Source organism: Anolis carolinensis, chromosome 4 (assembly GCF_035594765.1).
Source record: "Anolis carolinensis isolate JA03-04 chromosome 4, rAnoCar3.1.pri, whole genome shotgun sequence".
Classification (NCBI taxonomy): domain Eukaryota; kingdom Metazoa; phylum Chordata; class Lepidosauria; order Squamata; family Dactyloidae; genus Anolis; species Anolis carolinensis.
The window spans coordinates 63,357,321-63,380,684 of NC_085844.1; the positions used below are offsets into that span (position 1 = coordinate 63,357,321).

General features: G+C 37.1%; 2 protein-coding genes across 5 annotated transcripts in view; one reads left to right on the plus strand and one right to left on the minus strand.

The window, feature by feature from the left end:
• Nucleotides 1–35: 35 nt before the first annotated feature.
• psmg2 (proteasome assembly chaperone 2) overlaps nt 36–23,364 on the plus strand; it is a 28,638-nt gene continuing 5,309 nt past the window's right edge. For 2 of the 4 annotated variants that reach the window (XM_062980552.1, XM_062980554.1), the window contains exons 1-7: nt 36–194; nt 2,222–2,393; nt 3,568–3,626; nt 5,225–5,343; nt 5,975–6,148; nt 7,735–7,855; nt 19,583–19,600. In XM_062980552.1, coding sequence (XP_062836622.1) covers nt 135–194; nt 2,222–2,393; nt 3,568–3,626; nt 5,225–5,343; nt 5,975–6,148; nt 7,735–7,855; nt 19,583–19,600 — 723 coding nt within the window. In that variant the 5' untranslated portion in view covers nt 36–134. Of the gene's footprint in view, nt 195–473; nt 1,018–2,221; nt 2,394–3,567; nt 3,627–5,224; nt 5,344–5,974; nt 6,149–7,734; nt 7,856–8,691; nt 10,543–19,582; nt 19,601–23,364 lie in introns of those variants that run through there. The other 2 variants (XM_003219718.4, XM_062980553.1) reach the window with 2 other exon arrangements.
• The window catches only part of ptpn2 (protein tyrosine phosphatase non-receptor type 2), a 40,849-nt gene continuing 27,085 nt past the window's right edge, over nt 9,601–23,364 (minus strand). Inside the window, exons 3-10 of the mRNA XM_008108707.3 lie at nt 21,990–22,090; nt 20,532–20,630; nt 19,832–19,969; nt 17,495–17,704; nt 17,223–17,384; nt 15,609–15,799; nt 13,681–13,782; nt 9,601–9,948 (exon numbers count right to left, since the gene is read on the minus strand). Of these exons, the coding sequence (XP_008106914.2) occupies nt 9,927–9,948; nt 13,681–13,782; nt 15,609–15,799; nt 17,223–17,384; nt 17,495–17,704; nt 19,832–19,969; nt 20,532–20,630; nt 21,990–22,090 (1,025 nt within the window). The 3' untranslated portion in view covers nt 9,601–9,926. The remainder of the gene's footprint in view (nt 9,949–13,680; nt 13,783–15,608; nt 15,800–17,222; nt 17,385–17,494; nt 17,705–19,831; nt 19,970–20,531; nt 20,631–21,989; nt 22,091–23,364) is intronic.

Below are 23,364 nucleotides of genomic sequence, written 5' to 3' on the forward strand. Positions count from 1 at the left end.
CTAACTTGTATTAGTAAGGCGCAGATCGGGACAGGCACTGTGCTAGGCACCTCTCCGTGGCGGTGAAAAAGAAAGGGCCCTGTGAACTTGCTGCCTGTGGGGCCTGCGGTGCGTTAGTCAGCGTCTGGGATAGAATGTTCGTTCCCTGCGAGGGCCGCGCGCCCGCTGACTTCAAAGGCTGTACGCTGCTTATGGTAACGGACAGTTCCTTCCTTTACGCGGCGCGAGAGGGCCGCATAGAGCGCCCAACCCCCATTGCCCCGGCAACGCGCGAGCGGCGCGTGGCATTTAGTCAGGCGAGGGGGGGGGCAGTGGGAGGGGTCTCTATTCTAAGGTGTGGAGGGAGTGTGTGTGCGCCTTTAAGGGCGCGTCCTCACTGTGGAATTTAATGTAGTTTGACACCATGGCTCAGCACTATGGGATGGAGCCCCCAGATGGCGTAGTTGGGCTCCCTCTGTCAGCTCCCTCTGTCAGCTCCAGCTCCATGCGGGGACATGTGAGAAGCCTCCCACAAGGATGGTAAAACATCAAAACATCCGGGCGTCCCCTGGGCAACGTCCTTGCAGACGGCCAATTTTCTCACTCCAGATGCACCTCAAGTTGCTCCTGACACGAAAAAAAAGTATTATGGGATGGTGGGAGCTATAATTTTGGTGAGACACCCCCACTCATATGCAGAGAAGACTACAGACCTTTCAAAACTATATTGTATGTAAACTATATATAAGAGGCTTCTTGAGGCAAAATATATCTAATTGTCTTTAAAGCTTACTCTTATGTCTCTGTACTTCTTGAGGCAAATTGAAGCCTCATGATGCTCCCTTCTCAGAGGGTTGAGGGTTCCAACCAGTATTAAAAAAACTCTAAAACCAGGACAGTAAATAAAGAACAACACTCTGAAAATGGGAATTCCAGACAGGAAACCATCAGGGCCAGCCGACACTTCCCAACAAAGGATTCCCCCCGGAAGAAATCAGCCAGGCTTTGAAACTGCAGGGTTTTTCAGTGCTAATCAAGGTGATTAATTGCAACATTCACACTTGCCTCGAACAGACAAGAGTTCTTTCTTTCTCCCACCCTGGACTTTCCACAGATATATAAACCTCATTTGCCTAGTTTCCAACCAACCGCACAACCTTTAAAGATGCCTGGCATAGATGTGGGCAAAACATCAGGAAAGAATGCTTCCGAAATATGTCCATACAGCCCAGAAAACTCACAGCAACCTATGTGTAAGATTGCTAGCAAAACTATATAATAATTGCTGAAGAATCACATCTGTTCGTGTTAAAAAGGATTTGACACCCTTTCACCTCAGTCTGATTAAAGGACTTAAATTAAAGGATTAAATAATCTGAACAAACAGATATTGTTTTAAAATTGGTAAATAGCAACCAAATTAATTTTTTCTCCAAAACTGATTATAAAACATACTAAACCACTTTGAATCTTCTTTGTGGAGAGAAAAGGTAAAAGGTAAAGGTTTCCTCTGACGTTAAGTCCAGTCATGTCTGACTCTGGGGGTTGGTGCTCATCTCCATTTCTAAGCCGAAGAGCCGGCGTTGTCCGTAGACACCTCCAAGGTCATGTGGCTGGCATGACTGCATGGAGCGCCGTTACCTTCCCGCTGGAGTGGTACCTATTGATCTACTCACATTGGCATGTTTTCAAACTGCTAGGTTGGCAGAAGCTGGAGCTAACAGCGGCAGATTGTAAATAAACGTAATAATAATGATAATCAACATCAATTTCACATGGTCTGGACTAAGATTTACGTATGAGGATTTTGGACGAATGGATTTTACTTGGATATGTTTTAAATTTTATATAATGTATAATGTCTCTGTAATGTTATTGGTTTTTATATGAAGTGTTTTAGTGTATTGTTTTCTGGCATTGAGTTTTTGCCTATTGTAAGCCGCCTTGAGTCCCCTCAGGTGAGAAAAGTGGGGTAAAAATACTGTAAATAAATAAATAAATAAAATAAAAAATTTCATTTTGCTATAAATTACTTAAGCATTGCCGTAATTTACTAAAGTATTGTGTTTTGACAGGTGACATGTGTTACTACCTCTACTAGTACTAATACTAATACTTTATTTGTAACCCTCCCTGTCTCCCCGAGGAGAGTCAACAGACCCAACATGTTTTTGTTAAAATCTGAAACTCAGTAATTTTTTGGAGATGATGTAACTCGCATGCATCTTTTATGTCATTTCAGCCTGCTGTATCGGTAGGGAATGTTGGCCAGCTGGCTGTAGATCTAGTTATTTCCACTCTTGGCATGTCTAAAGTTGGGTACTTTTATACCGATTGTCTTGTGCCAATGATTGGAAATAATCCATATGCAACAACAGAAGATAATGCAACAGAGCTGTGTATAAATGCTGAAGGTAGGTACCTTTGGATGTAATGTTGAGTGCTGACTTGAGCTCCTTATTGTGGTTTCTCCAGAGAAACACCATTTTTTTAGGAACACCGCAGTCTAAGAAATAGTATCTGAAGTAAATTCCCCCTGCTTTCCAGCACTAATTCATGTAGATATAGCAGCACGTTTCTCAACAATATTCATTCAGATTGTATATTTTAGCACACAATTCTTCCAAAGGGATAGTACATAATTGCTTATACTGTTAATGCCAAGAATCGTACATTAAAATGGAAAGTGTATAAACATGCTTCCCCCCCCCACCCCGGATAGTACAGAAATTCAAATGGTATTAACTGGATATTGCATTAAATCTCAGTAAAGTACAGATTAAGTATCCCTTATTCAGATTTCCAAAATCAAAAGTACTCTACAATCTAAAATTATCCACATGGGTAGCTGAGATGGTGACATCTTTGTTTTCTTTCTGCTGGTTCAGTGTACACAAACATTGTTTTATGTGAAGATGAAAATATGTTGTATAAAATTGCTTTCAGGCTAAAGTGTGTGAGGTGTATATGAAACATACACTCGTATTGTGTCTAAACGTGGGCCTCATCTCCAAGATATCTCAAGTGTATGCAATTACAGTCTTCCCTCACTACTTCGTGGTTCACTTTTCGCAGATTCGCTGTTTCGCAGTTTTTCAGTAAACGCTAAAAGACTATTATAAATCATAAAAATTACAATTTACAGCCTAAGGAAGGAAGGAAGGAGAAGCCAAAGGGAGAGAAAAGGAGCCCAAGCGGTAACGGGAGGAGAAGAAGGCGATTTATCAACACACGATTGGTTGATAAAGACTTAAAATACTGTATAACTACTAAAATAATGTATAAATATTAAAATAAAAATAGTGTCCCTACTTCGCGGATTTTCACTTATTGCGGGTGGTCCTGGAACCTAACCCCAGCAATAAGTGAGGGAATACTGTATTCTAAAATCTGAAATCAAAATATTTCTGATTCTAAGCATTTTGGATAAGGACTATTCAGCCTGTATTTAAACTTTGTTTCTTTTCAATACATTAGTAAGATGCAGTCAAGGCATAACTGTAGAACTCATACTGATTCATCTCATGTTCCTAAAGGCAAATGTAACTTAAGGTTGATCTTGATATACTGTTTATATGTTTCTTTTAGTTTATGCAGCTCCTTCTAAAGAACTGGTAGTTATACAGCTCAGATCTCCGTTCATAAAGGTATGAGTGTCTTCTTCACATAATTACATTTCAGAGTGAAAATAGGTATCTTGTTTTCTACCGCTGGGTAAACGGTTTGGGACCCATCTACCTTCGCGACCATATCTCCCCCTATGAACCTGCACAATCTCTTCGCTCATCGGGGGAGGCCCTCCTCTCGCTCCCACCACCCTCGTAGTCGCGGTTGGTGGGGACGAGGGAGAGGGCCTCCTCCGTCGTGGCCCCCCGGCTTTGGAACCTGCTTCCCAGGGAGATCAGGCAGGCCCCTACCCTCCTCTCCTTTAGAAAGAGCCTGAAAACATGGTTCTTCCAGCAGGCCTTCGATAATTGATCCAGTGTCTGACCTCTTGCATCTCCAATAATAGTCCCGTATTTACGCCTCTTCCATCACTTTGAAGGCGATGACAATTTGGATAATTCTCCCCTCCTGATGATTTTGACAAACTAGCACTTTGGCCCAGGTTGTTACTAGATTTTATCCAAGATTTTACCTTTTGTCCTTGAATGTGATTTTATGACTTGTTTTTGTTGTTATTATCTGTTTTATTGCTTTGTTTTATTGTTGTGGACTGGGCTTGGCCCCTTGTAAGCCACTCCGAGTCCCTTCGAGGAGATGGGGTGGGGTATAATAATAATAATAATAATAATAATAATAATTATTATTATTATTATTATTATTATTATTATTATTGTCTTAATTAGGATTCTTCCTACTGTATGTTTAAATGCTTTTAAAACATTCCAGAAAGAGCTGTCAGCTTATCCACTGCTCATATCAAAATTCACAATTTTGGCCTGTCCTCAGTTTAAACACGAGATTAACTTAGAAATGAGCACATATAGTAATTTTTTTATTTTAATTGGTGCTTACTCCTGGACAGGTGTATAATAAGATTAAGGCTTTAAGTAGTTTTACATTTTCAGAATGTGTGATTTACAAAACTGCCCTAATACGTTCTTTCAAAAATAAGTTAAGTGTGACAAGTTGGCCTAAGTGTCTTTTCTATATAACTTTATTGTCCATTCCAGTTTTGGGGTGGGGTGGGGAGAATTATTTAAGTTATGAAAATGAGACAGGGACAATTTAAGACTGTCTCACTTTAAAAAAACTGCACATTAGTATAAAATGTTATTGCAACACTATACAGCACAGGCATGAATATGTGCAGTAGATTTCACTTGTTGCTTTGTTAAGAGGGAAAAATAACTGATTTTCCTGTGATGTCTCTTACATTATGAGCTGTGGCTCATTTTGTGCATGAATGTCTTTTTGGCTTTAACTTGAACAAATTACCTCCCCATCTATTTGTGCATCCCTCCCCTGACAGTAAAAAGTAATAATAAAAACATTAATAAAAGGCTAGCAATTTTAAAATCAAAATCTGCCCAAGAAGTTGTTCTTTCTTTGAATTTCTTTGAACAATTCCATGTTCATTAAATTCTTTAAAATTCTTATTTGTTAAAGCACACAAGAAACATAGCTGATGAAAATATCTCTTTATGTAGTTCTAAACGTTCCAAAATTTTAAGACACTAAAAAAGTAATATATCATTTCATGATAAATTCTAATTGTTTGTTTTCCATTTTGATGTTTAAGAATAAATACAGACCCTTCTGTCAAACAATTCTTGCCTGGGTGAAAAGTTGTGAATTTGCCAAAATTGTTCTTTTGTCCAGCAGTCATGCTTACCAACGCAATGATCAACAACTTCATGGGTATGTCTCTGTGCATGATGTTACTATGGCATGGTGTGTGTACTCAAATATGTGTTACCTAAAGTGTCTTATTGTTGGAAGTTACGCGTATAGAATACATTTGTTTATGTAGTTTTTAATCTCAATACTCTAGATGGTCTTGTCCATTTATAATCTGAGCTTTAATCTTAAAGGTGGTGGTTGGGGGTATCTTCACTCAACTCAGTCTAGATCTCATATCATGAGATGAGTTGAATTTCGATTTAGTTTCACCTATAATGGACCTATTGAAATAAATGAAAGTTGCTAGTTGTGGTTTTATTCAACTCACAAAATAACAATTGTGGGTCCAGTTCAATGTTTTAGGATGAAGTTGCAAGTAGTTTTGTGAAAGCCCATATTTCTTTCAAGAATTCAGTAGTTTTCTGAAATAATGAACTCTTGAATTATGTCCGATATTAAATGTGTGAACTTCTGTATTTTAACATTCCTTAGTGATCAGTAATCAAAGGGAACATTCAAGCTTGTTTCTTCTCATTAGTTTTTCTCACTACTTGCTGACTTAGTGACCAATTAATAATCAACTTGTCATTTCCAAAAGTCACAATTGAAAATGTTTGCAGCTGATGTACATGTTATGATTTGTTGGCAGTACCTCACTACGATATTTGTTGTCACCCACTGTTGAGAAAATGATTGGAGACATAATGGAGAGATTAAGTGGCAAAGAATTGGAGCAAGTAGCAGCTTTTCCCGGAGTAAATGATGATGATAAAGTGTTCTATGTTCCAGGAGGTGGAATCACAAAACTGTTATTCACAGAGAGGTTGGTGAGACAATTAAAAATAGTTTTGCAAACAACCTTTAGGATTTGAATTAGTAGCACTTGCTGTCAGCATCCTTCTCTGTCTTTTGGTACTACTGTGTATGATAATTATGTTTCTAACCATTGATACTGCATATAATAGTTGGTGTGGCATTGTTCTGAAAGGGCTTTGCCTGTATTCAGAGCTGCGCATGAATGAGCTATGCATGGTCAAAATGGCTTCAAAGTTTTGCCTCTAAAATACTTGGATCTCATTGTATAGGGCTAAACAGTTTGAGATTAGGGCAATTTTTAAAGTAAATTGTGGCATGGTAGGATGACATGTGCAGTTATCTACCCAGTCAGGTTTTGAATGGCGGGGGAGGAACTCAAATGCCTTTTGTCTGTTTTATATTTACTGTATTCCAACTTTGGTTGGTCTTGTTAGTATAATGTAACAGAAGAAGAGGAAGCCGTGGTCGGGCATAGGGATGTGGTTTCCCTTTTGTGCATGGCCCTTTGAACTTTTTATTTGGATTAATATAAACACTGACTGCTCCTGGTGGCCTTAAGTCATTCAAAAAATTGAGATGTATCTTAAAACATATGAGTCTGAAAGTGCAATAACACTTAATTTGAAAGGTACTGTATTTGTGATAAAGTGTGAAGCTACTTAGAGAAGAGTTCTACTGGAGGTGGCTTCATTCACATGTAATTTACTGTTTTGAAAACAGCCTAGGGTTTGTTAACTAGTGAAGTATTATTCTTAAGAATAAAATCCTGAAGTATTCTTCATTTTCTGTTACTATAATATCCCTTAATGTGATTGATTTCTGAAGTGTTTGTGCCATTCCATGATGCTTTAACTGTATTCGTATCCCTGCACTTCATTGCTAAGGTTGCAATGAGAATACTTTTACCTCAAGCTTCAGAATGTCACACTGAATAAAAGGTTCAATGTTAATGTACTATAGGCGAGACTTGAAGAGAGCTGTGCTTTCTTTCAATATAGCTTATCTTTGGATGGATTTTCTGCCTATCTCTCAACTGCATGTAAAAATAGTGTAGCTGAAGTTTAGCAGATGAGAGCAACAAATACTTTTGGAAACATCTTTCTCATATCCTACTCTTGTTCTCAGACCTAGTTAAATACCCAAACTTCATAGAAAGGTTTAGGGCTTCTGTCTCTAACCTATTGTGTTTCAACAAATGATGCATCCCTCCCTTTTCTGATGAGCTTCTTGGCTCTTTTATAGGTTTAACATTTCACTGAAAGTATGATAGTCCACCATATTTCAGTGACTATCATTATTGTTTTTCAAGAGTGCACTGAAGTTTATTTTATTGCCAATCAGTTTAAAAGCACATCTCACTGTGTAGATAGTCCTTGGCTCTGTGCTCAAGTGGCAGGATAGTCATTAACTGAATGATTGATTGAATGAATGTGTACATTAAACTTGCATTTAAAAACAGAAAATGGGGGGAGTTAATCAGATTCTTTTTTATATATGGGAAAATATTCTGTGATTTGCAGTTGAAATGCAAGCAGAAGTGTTGTATCAAGAACTTTCTCTTCAGTTACTTAATTGGTTCTACTTTTGTTCCAGTTGTTCAGAAGGCATTCCCATGGTAGTCTTGCTAAAATTTTGCTCAGAGGGGGACAATATCCCCGATGCCCTTGCGCTAGTTGACTATCTTAATGAATGGCTTCATCTTACTACCTTGCAAGTAAGTACACATCGTTAGTAGAAATTAGCCTGGGTTTGTCAAGAACAAATCTTACTAATTAAAACTTGCATATTTTTTTGATCAGGTCAGTAGTTTAATGGATGATGGGAATGCTGGATTTCAACAAAGCATTTGATAAGCCCATTATATTTTGATTAGCAAACTAAAGTACCATAACATGTATCCATGTTCAATGGCTGTGTATCAGAGTGGAATGTTTCAAGTGGAGTGCCACTGTCCTTGGGCCGACAGTCTTCAATATTTTTATCAAGGATTGATAAGAGTTAAAGGAATCTTGATCAGGATTGCAGATGATACAGAACTAGGAGAAGTAGCTGACACTGATTATTAGGAATGCTATTCAGTGTACCAAAGAGCAGTGCTGATGACTTCCTAAATAAATATTCAAAATTTTGGTCTTCAGTCCACATGTTTCCTGAAGAAACATTCTATATTAATTACAGAATCCACCTACACAGAAATTAGTATGTCATATTCTAGGACACATGTGTGATTTCACTTAGCCCCACCTGAAACCTTAAAGGCTGTGGGCTATAGTAGTAGTAATCATAATAGTAATATCCACCTCTCCTTGTTTATTAACTGCCAATTTCAGTTTCTGGAACCTTTTAGAAATAGCAATATTGTACATGAAAGCAAGGCACAATCCTTTCCATTGCACTTTAGTCCTTTTAGTCTCAATTTTTTTAAAGGATAAAATTTTAGTGATTGATAAAACTTAACAATAAAGTAATGGAATGTTACTGACCAGCAAAGATGTTAGTGTTTAAACTTGATTGACAATAATACTTCGTTTTCTTTTTGGAAATCTGCAGAATGAAAGTTCTACACTTAAATCTTCCAGATGGAAAATACCAAGTTCCTGGAAATTACTTTTTGGCAGTGGACTCCCTCCGGCATTGTTTTAAGTTTTATGTTATTTTGCTTTTGGATTTTGGAGAAGTAATTTTAATAGTCCATAACTTGTTTATAGCTTCACTATTGAAGTGTTACAGCCCTTTTCACGTTATGGAAATATTTCAGTATTTCTTCTGTCCACCTACCTGTAATGTAATTAAGAAAAACACTTTTTATTTAATTTGTACATTGGTCAGCCTTGCTCTCATTTCACTTTCTTTATATTGCAATGTAGTTAAGAACAGATGCATTGTGGAATCCATATTACTTAGGTTGAGTACTTTTTGGTGTTGGAGAAATTTGTTTTTTAAATCTTAGGAACCACTGAATAAAGGGTGGGACTACTTATCAATTGAAAGCAACAAACTATTCTGTTTTTAATAACAGTTATTTAAAGTTCAAAAATATGGAACCTCTTAACTTTCAAAATGGTTTGAAGTGACAAGTAGTTACATTTTTTACAGCACTTGGTATTCCCAGGTGATCTCTCATTCAAGTACTAACCAGGCCTGACCTTGCTTAGCTTCCGAGATTAGACAAGATCAGGCATATTTAGGGAGTATGGCCTTAGGCAAGTAGTTACATTTTAATGGAAGAGACCACTATACTCAGAGACTCAATCACTGGAGCTGGCTCTCACTGAACTTCTTCATAACACCGTGTAGTGATGCAGATATAGAATTACTTTCTTACTCTGCACTATTATTATCAGTAACTATGGAGAAAATACTTGTAACAACTGAGAATAGTAAGAAATTTAAATAGGATTCCTCAGAGGTACCATCAAAAGAATTCTTGAGGTAGGGAAAAATACACAAACACTTGGATTTCAGTTAAAAAAAATATTTAATGCTGCCAAAAGTATAAAAAATACAATTAAGAATGGCAGTACAAAGTATTATCTAATGTGATCTCTTACATCTCTCTACAGATGATACAAGCATAAAACACTTAAGACAAAATTACTCTATTTTGCAAAGTCTCTTGCTGGTGATGTACTTCATTCCCTGGTTGTTTACGTTGTAAACAGATATTTACGAGGCCACTGGGTATTGTTCAGACCTCATTTTTGTTCCTGAAGAGGGATGATGGTCTGCTTTGCATGCCAATAGTGTGTTATTATAGCTGCAGAATATTCACAAGTCTTGGCTGCTTAGGTGTCGGTCACTCTCGGCCTACAGACACACAACGCAAAAGAGTCACAGGTTCAGTACAGGCAGAGATAACAATTCTACGGTTTTAGCTTCACTGCAACTGCGAAAAACAAATTCCAGGTACAATGAAAGCCATATTTATTTCTAGCAGTTTCCAAAACGGGTATGTGCATATATACAAAATCGTCATGTATACATATTGTATGACAGAATCTAACTAAAATATCCAATGACAAGTAATTCCTTGCTCTCTATTGCATATGAAAAAATAGTTCATTTTTCTGCTCTGAGACAAATCCCAAATGTGTTTTGATTTTAAAATATGTGGGTTTTATAATACATCACTGATCTCTTATTTCATTGAAAGTTTACCATTATCCATTTCAGAAATAAAAGCTTACCGAAAAACATCATTAACCTTCAAAAGTATTTGAGAAATGAAAATAAACAGAACCACAATATTAACCATTGAACTTGAACTAAAAAGCACACAATTAAAAATGATTTTGGTAAATCAAATTGACAGATACTACAGTATTTTAACAAGGTTCTTTAAGTTGGATTTGTAAATTAGTTTATATTTAAGATACAAAATAAACAACCGTTAACATTTAATAGTTGCAAGCTTCATTTCTGTTTGTGCAGGGATAACAATCCTCCATCATTTAAGAACTGTAAATCAGAAGGACATCTTCCAGAGATTATGGTCAGATCTGAATGGGGCCAGAAAATAACTGAAACGAAAAGGCAGCCAAGGCCAAAAGGGAAGGAACCAAATAATTTATGTAGCATCTGAAACTGTCAAACCAAAGAAGCTTAGAGTAGAATTAAATGAATGCATATCTTCCTGTTTATTAGGACAGTGTCCTAGGATATAATCTTTCTTCCTTCCAGTAAAACTGTATGTATGCTTCACCAAGTTAATCCTGTTGCTAGATACTATCCAAGACTATTGTTTCCTACACAGTACTGTGAAATTGTTTTATTACAGCAGCCTGTCAACAAGAGATTTTGAATAATTAAACCAACTTCAGACAGTAGTTTAGCAACCAAATTTGTCCTGAAGTTTAGACAAGATGGGAAACTAATTAATTGAAGACTAGTTTTGTTGCCTGAACTGCAAAGCAAGGCCAAAGGTCTACATGGGCAAACAGAAATATCACTGAAATATGAACATGACATCAGCTGCTGAACTGATTTGTATAGTGTTCACTAGAAAGTTATGCCATTTCATTTCCCAAAGAAAGCAATTGTTTTAATTTACATAAATGTTGGTGTGCACTTTACATACACCCATCTGTTAATGAATATATTGTAACAATACTTTCCAGAAGAGTTATTAAATTGTAGTATAATCCAACTGTATTTCTTAAAAATGATTCTGAAGGTGATTTGTGTTTTAATTTGGATACAATAAGGCTTAGTGAATTTTACATAAATAATATAAAAAGTAGATCATGTTTCATACAGTGTTGGGATGGAACATATAGCTGCTTAGTTTTAGGGAAAACCTTAGGATGGAGGGAAGATCACTTATAGCTGAGAGATGAGAAACTGTGGTTCAGCCATAGAATATATGCTTTGCCTTCAAAGGGCAGTGTCAAGCCCTATGAAAACTAGATTTAAGGCTCACATCTATTATTCCATGGGAATAATTAAAAGCAAATTACTTTATCTGACTTTCTCTATGCACATGCAAATGCTTATCCCTAAAGACCACTCTGAAAGCTTGGATAATCTCATCTGAAGATGGAATACTGTTTTTGCTGTTGTGATATGTTCTTGGGTTACACAATATTTCATTTATATACAGAAAACTTGACATTTTGAATCAGTACATTTAAATCAATCTGCACAATTCCATTCTATTAAAAACATTCAATTAGCTATATGGGAAGTAACAATAAGGATGACATGAAATGTATGATAGCTTTTCTGCTATCTTCACCACACTTAAAATTAATAATTCTTTTAAAAAGATATGTTTTCAGGCAATTAGTGATAAACTTAAATGAAAATTCATTTGAAAACTTTATTTCTATATTGCAAAGTAGAGAAGTAGCTTCTTTGTGACCACTTCAATATTCTCAGTTGTGGTACTACTTATTTCCCCAGGAAAATAATTTTTAGAACAGCTACAGAAACAATACTCTTGCAGTCATGCAATTCATCTAGCCAAAATGAAAGAGAACAAAGCTGGAATCTCAGTTTTATATTTTTCATGCAGATGATAACTTGATCCTGAACCATTGCTTAGTATCATTTTTTTGCTCCTAGTTAAGTTTGATTGTCTTAAATATAATTAGGTATTTGAAAATTATCAGTGTCACATTTTACTGCATAGTGGCTTCCCAGAAAGTAATAGAATACATTATTCAGTAATTCTGTTCAATTTTTCCTTTCCTGAAAGAAGAACTATTTATACATATCAGTTTCTCTCATAATTGTTCAATGTAAAACATTTCTCATATGTTCTCTGTGCCCATTATAAAAGGACCCTTAAATAGTGCAAGGAATAGAACTCAAATTAAATGACACACACAAAAATGTTTTCACATTTAATGGAATGTTTGAATTTTAAACACAAGCTTTGGCTTCCAACAGCAACTGCAGTCTTAACACAGCTCCCTTCAAAACAATCAGTTGGAGCTACAGGACCCAAGCCCCCAGTAGTCTCTAACATTAAACATTTTCACGTTTTTTTAAATAAAAAGGCAACTACAAGCATAAATACATGAATATAACTTACAGAGCAGAAATTGAGAAGTAGTCCGCATGTCTCAAAGGGCTATGCACTAATCACTAAGTTGGAAATGGTGAAGTCCTAATTACTCTTGAAATGTTTGGGATGGATGCACCAGGAACTAATGCATACTCTTTCTGTTTGAGTAGAGGTTTGTACAAATGCAGCTTTTAAAAATACAGTAGATTACAAAAGGGTACGGTTATATAGATATAAAATTTATGTCAGGATATAAAGTGTTCATAATATATTCCACACATGAGTTGAACTGGTCTTCATTCAGACGATAACACCATACTGTTTATTGCTTGTATCAGTATGCAAATTGGTAGAATGAAACTTTGAAAATTCGGTCTACTGGACGTAGTTGGCTGTTTTGAGTTCTATACATGTAGTTGCTGAAAAATATGCATCAATTTACCCAACAAGAGTATACAATCTTTTTTCAGGGAGTCTAATTACAGCTTTGATTTCACAAACTGCCACAAATGTATCCTATGGGTTCTGGGATTCATAGACATTGCTACTCTCTGGCAGAGAATTCTGCACACCTCGCAAAACTACCAAATCCCAGCATATCACAGGATGAAGCCAGGGCAGTTCCAATGGAATCAAAGTGCTCCGATTGTGCACAGTGAACGGGCCCCAGGTGTCAGTTTGGTTTCAGAAGTACCTGCAGTGAAGAGTCCTGAGACAGTCACTATTATTCAGGTTTTCATGTTGTGCATTACAGGCTTACTATATTAAATTCAGATATAGGCATTCATTGCTGCAAAGTGAAATTCCCACTAAACTAGCAGCACATTTCTTCCTTGAGCTACGGTAGCTATATTGGACCCAGTAACACTCGATCTCACTGATATCAGTGGAACTTATATTTGTAGATACATCATTGCATAAGCACTCAAAAGAGAGAACCATGGAAGTACAAATGCCAGCAAGAATAAGCTGCAATGAATAGGACTGAACCAAATCCAATCTTACTAAGAATAGGTTTCCAATATAACCACCTTTTTCTTTTTCTTTCAGTCTCACTCAGTCTATGTTTCATCTGCTGCACCATCTGTGCTGTGTTAGCCTTTCTATCCTCTCTCAGCCGCTTCCGGAAAGTACTAAAAGGAAAAAAAAATGCTGGGTCAGTTTTAGCCACTTTTCTAGTACATCTTGCTGCAATTTTTTAAAAACAAAAAGTAAGGAGACAGGATTTAAAATTTTTATTTGATGCCAAATTAAAACTACATTTAAACCAGGCTAAAACTTTCCCACCAAGATATAGTTATATGAAGGAGATTCTTGAGCTTTGACAACTTTTTAAGGGGAAAATTAAGTGGAGAGTATCCATCACAACCTCAATATATGAGCAAAAACAGGTACAAGCATTTAAAAATTGTTGGACAACTGGCTGCATGTAATTTGAGCAGAAATGCTTCGATATGCTTGTAAATTATATTAGACACATTAAAATGAATCACGGCACTTCCACAGCAAAAGGATTTATACTCAGAAGACTTCTAAATAACTTCTAGCAATAGGTAAATTGAGCTGTATTTGAAGGGATGAGGATATAAAAAATGAATACATCAAGTATATGTTATTTCTTCTACAAAGGTGTATCAAGTGGCCATACTCATAATACTGTATTTAAAACACTCTTATCTAAATAATGAAGCCACAAGGTTTGATAACTTCAAATAAAAACCAGGATTCGAAGTGGAACTGTATTATCCATGCTACATCTACACAAAGAGCGTAGTTAAGCTAGGTTCCCCTCTTAATTCATTTGCAGTGTGACTAGCAGGACCTTGTGCCATCTCTATGACTGCACCCTCTGCAATCATCTGAAGCTTCAGAAAAACTGTTGTACATTATACCATTACACATTTAGAATCTTGAATGTCATTTTGAAACCATCACTAGTAGTAATTAATATGAAGTATAACTATGTATCAGAACAGCTTTCTATCAAGATAAGAAACAAAAATTCCTGCTTCTCAATTCCTTATTAGTGTTATTTTAATACATCCTTTCAATTCCCAGGAAAACGCAAACAAGCAAATGTTGAACCAGTAGCCAAATTTGAAAATATGGCACTACTGGGAACACTGTCACCACAATTTCAGATGGCACAAAGCCAGCATGATGTAGTGATTTGATTTCTGGAAGACTGAGGTCTGAATCCCTGCTCAGCCATGGAAGTTCACTGAGTGATCCTGAGGCAAATCACACTCAAGACTTCTTGTTGGTAGGCATCAAACAGACCTCATCTTATGGCAACCCCATGAATGAAAGACCTTCAAGTCACCCTGTTCAGGCCTTGCAAATTCAGGACTGTAGCTTCTTTGAATGTATCCATCAGTGGGTAATAATACAATACTCCTCATCTACAGTCTTCTACCTGTTCAATCACTCTTTTCTAATGAGCCATGTCTTCATATGAAATGTCTCAGTTTATTTTATGATGCATGTTCAATCTGACTGAATGTATTAGCAACTATTTTGTCCAGCTTCTGCACCGGTTCACAATTTGAAAAACTAGTTCTTGAAAATCCATAGCTGTGTGTGTTTGTGTGCCTTCAAGTTGCCTGAAAATTTATAGAAACCTCATGAATTTCTTAGACAAGGAATACCCAGAAGTGGCTTGCCAATTCCTTCCTCTGAAATATAGCTTGCAACACCAGGTATTCATTGGCAGTCACTCATCCAATCAGGGCTGACCCTATATGGCTTTCAAGATCAGACAGGATCTGGTGCCTTAAGAGTAATTTTTACCTTTTCCTAATACATGAGTGGGAATACTAATGCTTGACAATGCTGTTTTTAAGTATTGGGGGCAGCGCCCCTCAAAAATATTTTAAATAAAACTGGCTAAAATGGCTACTCCCCTGAAGAGAGTCGTGACACTAATTGGTTTTCTAGTTTTCATACAAATGATACTCACACGTCAGCATTCACATCTGCAGCATTCTGTAACGTGGAAGACAGGTCAGCATTTATGTCCTCATCTTGCTCCTGTTTTTCTAATCCCACACTGTTTCCATTGAACTTCTCTGTAGTTAATTTGGTTGCTTGTGGAGGGGAACGTCCAGAGCTTGGTGCTTGGTCCTCTTTTGAAAGTATCTTCCACCAATTCTGAAACAAAAGGATGCCTTAAATTAATTTTTTGATGATTAAAATCTGCTTGAAAAGACATTTACAAAAGTTACAGGTACAGCTATTTTTACATATCAACTGCAACACATTTCTACAGGTCGACAAAATGCATACCTCAACAAGGAGATGAACTAATGTATTTTGATGTGCAAAAGACATTTATTTACAAAAGGGCTGTTTCATCTCTCATATCAAAGAACTGCACGACGAAAGTAAGCTAAATCCAAAGGCATCTGCTTGCAGGTGCATTACAACTGTTGTAAAATACCTTTACTATAGAACTGTACGAACCCTTCCACAAGCATTTGCAAAAGCAACAATTCCTAGCTATTTTTTCTATTTACTGTTCTTCAGGTTCAATTATCATACCATTCCTTTTTAAAAGATTGGATTTTCTGCTACTTGTTATGATGCGCTAAATTAGTTTTCCAGCACTAAATAAGGTTTTATATTTTAACTCCATTCATTACAGGGAGCGTATAAGTATTCCAAAAATTTCAGTGCCTAGACAACCAAGTGCTATGATTGTCCAATTCAGTTCTCTCAACATAAGCTCTCTGCATCAGTGAATACAATATTATCGTCTCTTGTAACCCAAACACAGGCCATTCACTGGATTTTGCCATAAACTTGTTCACCAACATGCCAGTCAATAATGTGTTCCTTTATATTTTGATGATCATGAAAATTATTGTTCTTAAGTGTATTGCATCATTTTTTTTTTATTTTACTATTTAATTATTGATAGCACCCATTTACAGTAAAGTGCATAATAGATACAGGCTTTGCTTTGCCCACTGCAAGAAACTTTAAAGTTCTATAGTGTACACCTATAGGACAAAAATAGAAATACTGATGTTTAACACTTCACTGTGCTTTTAGAAGACATGACAATCTTTCAGAAAAATAATTATAAACGAATCAAAATACTGGACAGTTAACTATTTAAAGATTATCTTGTGAAAAGTTTAGAACTAGATAACTGGGAAGACAACATGTGAAATTTTTAATATTATAGTAAGCACAATAACACCAGAAAGAGGAAGCAAAGGACAGAGAAGAGATTCTGATACTAAGAGAGATGTATTAAAAACTTTGTTAATCCAGCTAGATTCATGTTAACTGTGAAATTTCTACAGGTTGTATCTGCATCACAAGCTGGATGAGATAAGTGAAGTTTATCCTACAATGTAATAACACCAAAATATTACCATCACAGCATTTTAATAGTGATTAAGAAGATGAATAAAGTTAGATAATACATATAATAATGGACTTCTACCTTACTTGCATAAGCCCCGTAGAACTGGTTAACCTCATTCTGTGAAGCATTTTAATCTGCATTCTTCGGATTTCAAAAGCAGATTAATTTCAAGAACAGTCCAATCCTTTAAATACATACCTGTATTGTAGGATCTCCCATTATGTATTTTGCTCCTTCTATTACAGCCATGTAGGAAAATCTTAGCTGATCTGGAGTTTGGATAAGTCCCATTCGGTATTTTCTCATATTTAGTAATACTTGCTTTATATCTACAGAAAATGGGTCTTCTCTTTTTTCCATCTATAGAAATGAAAACAAACACAACTAATTCTAGCTGTTACTAAAGAATAGTGAGTAACAATATTTTCATACTTAAAAAAATGTCTCATAGTTCTTTGGGGCAAACTTACCAGGACGAGGCATGTGTCTACCAAGGAAAATGTACCAGAACGTCCAATTCCTGCACTGCAGTGAATGACTGCAGGCCCATGATCAGGACTCAAAGATCCAGATTCTCTGACTTTAAACAAGAAGTTAAGGAATGAAGCTGGAGATTCAGGAACTCCAAAATCTGGCCATGTGGTATAATGAAAATGGAATATAATTCTGGACTCCCCAGTCTGAAAAAAAAGTCATAGTGTTAAAACATGTATATATGGCTTGAAATGCAAAATCCTGGTTTATCCATATTTCAGAACCACACAGTAACAGGTTGAACCAGCACTGTTGTATTTATGCTACTTGCAGTTGCCACCTGAACTGATTGCATTAGCAAAACTGGCAGCTTTTAAGTGATCTACAATGATTTCAAATGTATGTGTAGCAGGAGAAGAAACATAGGCTTGTGGTTTTTTAAAATAATGTATTCTTGACCTAAAAAATGTTTGGGAAGTAAAACTTAGTATGGAAAAGAATTTTTGATCAAAAATTGGATCTCTACTGGTTGGGTTGCTTGAGTTTTCCAGGCTGTACTGCCATATTCCAGAAGCATTTTCTGGCGCAGTGGGTCAAAACGCTGAGCTGCTGAACTTGCTGATCGAAAGGTTGGCAGTTTGAATCCGGGGAGCGGGGTGAGCTCCCGCTGTTAGCCCCAGCTTCTACCAACCTAGCAGTTTGAAAATATGCAAATGTGAGTAGATCAATAGGTACTGCTTCAGCGGGAAGGTAATGGCGCTCCATGCAGTCATGCTGGCCACATGACCTTGGAGGCGTCTACAAACAACGCCAGGTCTTCAGCTTAGAAAGGGAGATGAGCTGGACATGACTAGACTTAATGTCAGGGGAATACCTTTACCTTGTCATAGAACACTTCTGAAAATCTCCACATCCCAATTTATATTCTAGTTATGCAAATTACACAGACTCTACTTCCCCCACTTTCTTATGTTTCTAACATTTCATGATTTGTTTGATTATTATAGTGACAACTGATCTGGAAGACCCAATAGAAAATAATGTTTAAAATGCAAAATGACCCAATTCAGAGTAGCATCATGAGGTGGTTGCCTCACAGAAAAGAGCATGGAAGGAATGAATTGCAGTGTTCACTTCTCACTCTCACCTCTTCCCCTTTCTTTTCCCTCCACCCTGTGCATCATTTTCTCATCTCACATTCTCAAAATGCTTCTTGCAAGCCACTACTCACACTATTTGCTTTCCCAACTTTCCTGCTTCCTCCCTAACCTCCCTTGTGGTGTGTTCCTTGCTTGCGTCCTATGCATCACCACCTGCATGACTTGCTCCATGGTTCCCCCTCCCCCTGCTTGCTTCATACGCATTGCCACCCATGAGGCTCACTCTCCCATCTTTCTGTCTTCCTTCACTGTTTTGAGCATCTCTTCCTGTACAGCACCACTCTCAATTATCTTTCCTGTCTCTCCTACTCCCTTACGTTACCTGGTGTCCCTGTGGTATGTCACTCATTTGTTTCTTGTGTAACACTGCTCACACCACTCTCTCCTACTCCTACTTTTGCCTCGCATTTGTGTGGTGTGCCCTTGCTCTCCTGTCTACTACACCCTCCCCCTTTGGACCCTCACTGTGTGCTCTTCCCTTGCTTCTCGCAATCCACCATTTGGTCTCACTTCCCTCATGCTTGAAATTCCTGACTGGGCTTGTTACTTACAGAACTATTTGACATATCTCAGCTTCTATAAGGGCTAGAAGCTTACTTTTAAAAAATGAAATCTTGCAATCCAGGCCAAATAGGTGGCATACCTCGAATCTGAGTAAATCCTAGCTATTCAGATGATATGAGAAGCCTACTACTAGGGAACTGCATGGCGAAAAACAAGCAATAGAGAAATAAATATTTATTGTCGAAGGAAAACTAGAGTACTTCTTCACATTTTTTTAAAAAGCAAACATTCTCCTACTTCTCTACAGTATCCTTAAGTATGTAGTCTCTCTCTATACCCTCCCACTCCTTCACAAAAGAGATTTGATTACATTTTCTGAACTGCTGTCTCTAAGTATGTGATTTTTTTTTTCTTTTACAGGCCATACAGAGGGACAGGGTAAGTAATAAAATGCAGTAAATGTGACATTTCTCTTTGCCTATCAATCACATCTTAGTGCATGAAGGGATAATCATGCTCCATCCCCCACAGAGAATCTGTAGTAGAGATGCGGATGATTATATTTGATTTCAGAAGCATGACATTTCCATGAACTGTCCCAAAGAATAGCTGTATGTGCATTCTATAAAGGATTTCGAGAAGATATCTATTATTTTGATAAAAGCTTACTTTAATGTTTTCTAGCTGAAGTTGGCGTACAGTATAGTATGATTTGACATCTTCAGATTTTAGCCTCACACAAAATCCAGTTTCTTTGAACATCATTTGTTCTTCTTCCCTTGTAGGCCAATATTGTTCACATTTCACCTAAGTTGTAAAGGAATATTGTTAACAATACTTTGTTAAAGACGGATCACACAGACCTGAATCATGATTATCAAGTTACTTTCTTCAGGGAGGATCAAACTAGTGTTACATGGCATTATTCAGGTGTGAAGAATATTTTCCCTTGCTTCTAGATTCTAGGCTTGCACTGGTATTAAGAGAGAATACAAATAATAATTGTTAATTTCATTTAATCTTACTATATTTAAGTATCAATACCTAGAGGATAGAATGTATACATATTAATACAGTACAGAAATTTTCTTTTGGAATGGGACACATAAAATTCCCATAACAGATACGGATATTTTAACTTTTTAAAAAAAACTTGTGCTAGACTGCTCTTTCTAGCGCTAGATGTTATATTCTTCTATTAATACTGCTATATGTAACCTACTGGGTTCTTAAAGAAAGATACTCTTAAATATCAGGATATTTGCAAAGTAAGGGATCAAAATGACAGGAAGCAGTATTTTCATTAATTGTGCATTCATACTATATAAGAGAGTCTGATGCAAAGTTGGATACAATTAACAGAACTCACCGAGTCTTTCTCAACAATTCTGTTCAGCATAACAACTGCTTTTGTCTTTTGTTGCCATACCATTAGCCAAAAATGGCAGCATGTATTAGGAAGTGGACCCTGCACAAGAGAAAGGTCATTCAGTCAGCAGCCTATTGTAAATGAGACATGAACTAGTGCCTACAGCAGCAAACATTCATAAACAGAGAATACTTAGCATAGCAAGCAATGGAAGTTCCTGGGTGACTGAAGTATTTCTCTTCTGTAAAGAGAACCAGGTTATCTCCAAAGCTTGGGCTCAAAGGCATGCAGGGTGTTTAATATTAGAGCTTAAACAAAATATAATGGAGAGTGACAACTGACAAAGGTGTCAATATATTTACAAACCTTTCTGAAATTTAAAAAAACATTAGTTTCTCTACAGAAGTCTCGCAGATTTAAAGTTGAGATTTTCTAAAGCATTAACATCATTTATGAAATACTTATTGCAATGCCATGTTTATACAGATAACACCTCAGTTAACAATCCTCTGACAAAGAAGCTCCTTTGTATAAATTCCTTTTACACTGGCCCAGTCCCTTTTCTTCCGCATCTTCTATGTGGATGAAGATTTTTAGCAGGTTTGGCCATGCAATGATAGCAAAGGAAGGCTAGAAAAAACAGTGTGTCTAGAGTAAACAATGCAATACAGATGGAGGTGAAAAACAGTTGGATTCTACCATAGTTAATGGAAGAAAATGGAAGAGCAGACAAGCCTAGCTCTCAATCTAGACCATATAGTTTTTTAAGCACACATCTGTAAGTTTGGCACTAAAATTAAAATCATAAGAAAATTGGAGATTGCTAAAAGAAAAGGTCATCCCTGGATAAATTTTGTAAGAAGCCTTCAGGTGGTTTTTACAGTCTTCCCTTGACTTTCATCACGATTAGGGGGTATGAACCCAACTGCAAAACTGGAAAACCCACAAATATCTTTGAGGTCAGAGATGGGCCAGTGGGGAGATCAGAAGGAATTAGGTACTCCTTTTCCCTACCTGCTTGCTCTCCCTCAACCCAGTATGATTCCTGTACCTATTGGACTATGTGATATCTGCAGTGTCTTTTATACATGTCTGACAAAATATGTCTTCTTCAGGCACTAAATACTCCAGGGCAATTCAATACTATTCTTGGGCCAGATGTTCTTCATTTAAATAGTTTGTTATTATGTGCAGTTTCACTTATTCATGTGAAGTCAGACACATATCCCTCGCAGACAGATGGATCATACTGTATTCAATCTTCCTGTTTGGAAGGTCTTGGCTTCTGTTGCTCATTGCATCCAAATCAAGGAGCTCTAGTTGGTTAAGAAACCGGTGGAAGTACAATAAAAAGGAAGGACTTGTCTTGGCTTCAATAATCAGCCAAACCACCCCCAATACTAGGTTTCATGCTTCATTATGTTAGAATTAAGACACTAATCATCTGGATATACCCACCTGTGTTAATATATAATTTCTCTGAGCTTCTTCATTTACCACCAGGCTTGCATTGATGTAATCATTGTCTGTATTCTGTAGTCTCACACGACTGTGATCATCTTAAAATAAATATAATTAAGAGACTATTAAGAATAAGAAAACCAAGACTTTTAAATACCTTATTTTATCCATAATACTGTATTAAAGTAATTATAGTTAAGCAATTCTGACATATTGTATAAACTCACGTATAACTTGAATTCAGGGAAAGTTTTGAGGCCAAAATTATAGGTTTTGCTGACTTGTGGTAAATACATGCCATATCTTTATCTGTCTTGCAACTAAATATTCTGATGAGAAGTGATACAACATCTTTCCACTCACCACTACTCCATACTTCTAAAAGCCATTTTGAAAACAAATGAAGAAAATTCTACAAAACAATACAGAATGAGGGAAAAAACTCCCAAACAGTTCTTACCAGAGAAGCATTCGTTAAATGTAAATTAAGTAAAAAAAGTAAAGCAATACATCAATTCAGCCATCTACTTCTTCAAACATAAATGACATACAAGTCTTCCCACCACGCCTCTAGAGCAGTGGTTCTCAAACTGTGGGTCCCCAGGTGTTTTGGCCTACAACTCCCAGAAATCCCACCCAGTTTATCAGCTGTTAGGATTTCTGAGAGTTGAAGCCCAAAATATCTGGGGACCCACAGGTTGAAAACCACTGCTCTAGAGCAAGCATGGGCAAACTTTGGTCCTCCAGGTGTTTTTGACTTCAACTTCCAGAAATTCCAGACAGCTTACCAGCTGTTAGTGTTATGGTTGAGCCTTATGGCTCCAATACTGGGAGACGTGGTCGTAAGACTCCTCGAGAGTCAGACTCTATTGAGGAGCGAGAGAGGAAACGGCTGCGGGACATATTTGCAGAATCAACTGACGAAGACTCCTTTGAGGGTTTTACTGAGAGAATGGAGGAAGAGGTGGTTAGCTCAGAGGAGGATGACATGGAATGTACTCGTGTGAGGGAGGATTTGGGTGTTCCTGGTAATGATAGCATGGGAAGCGACTGGCGGGTTGCAGGATCGGACCCGTGGACGAGTTGGAGGGATGGGACGGGATCCACAGCTGGGGATGCTGTGGGGCGTAGTCAAAGATGTTTTAGCTCTGATGAGGATGATGATGATGAGGCACCTGGAATTAGGGTAACACCTGATAGCGATGAGTTGTAACTGGCATAAAATGGGGTCTTGAATCCAGGGCTAATTGCGTTGGGCAAGGTAATCTGGATGAACGCTTGGGCTCTTGTTGGGAATTTCCTGAAGACGGGTGTGTTTCGTTTGCTGGCTACCTTGGACCTCCGTCGTCTTCTTGACGGACATTATTTACCT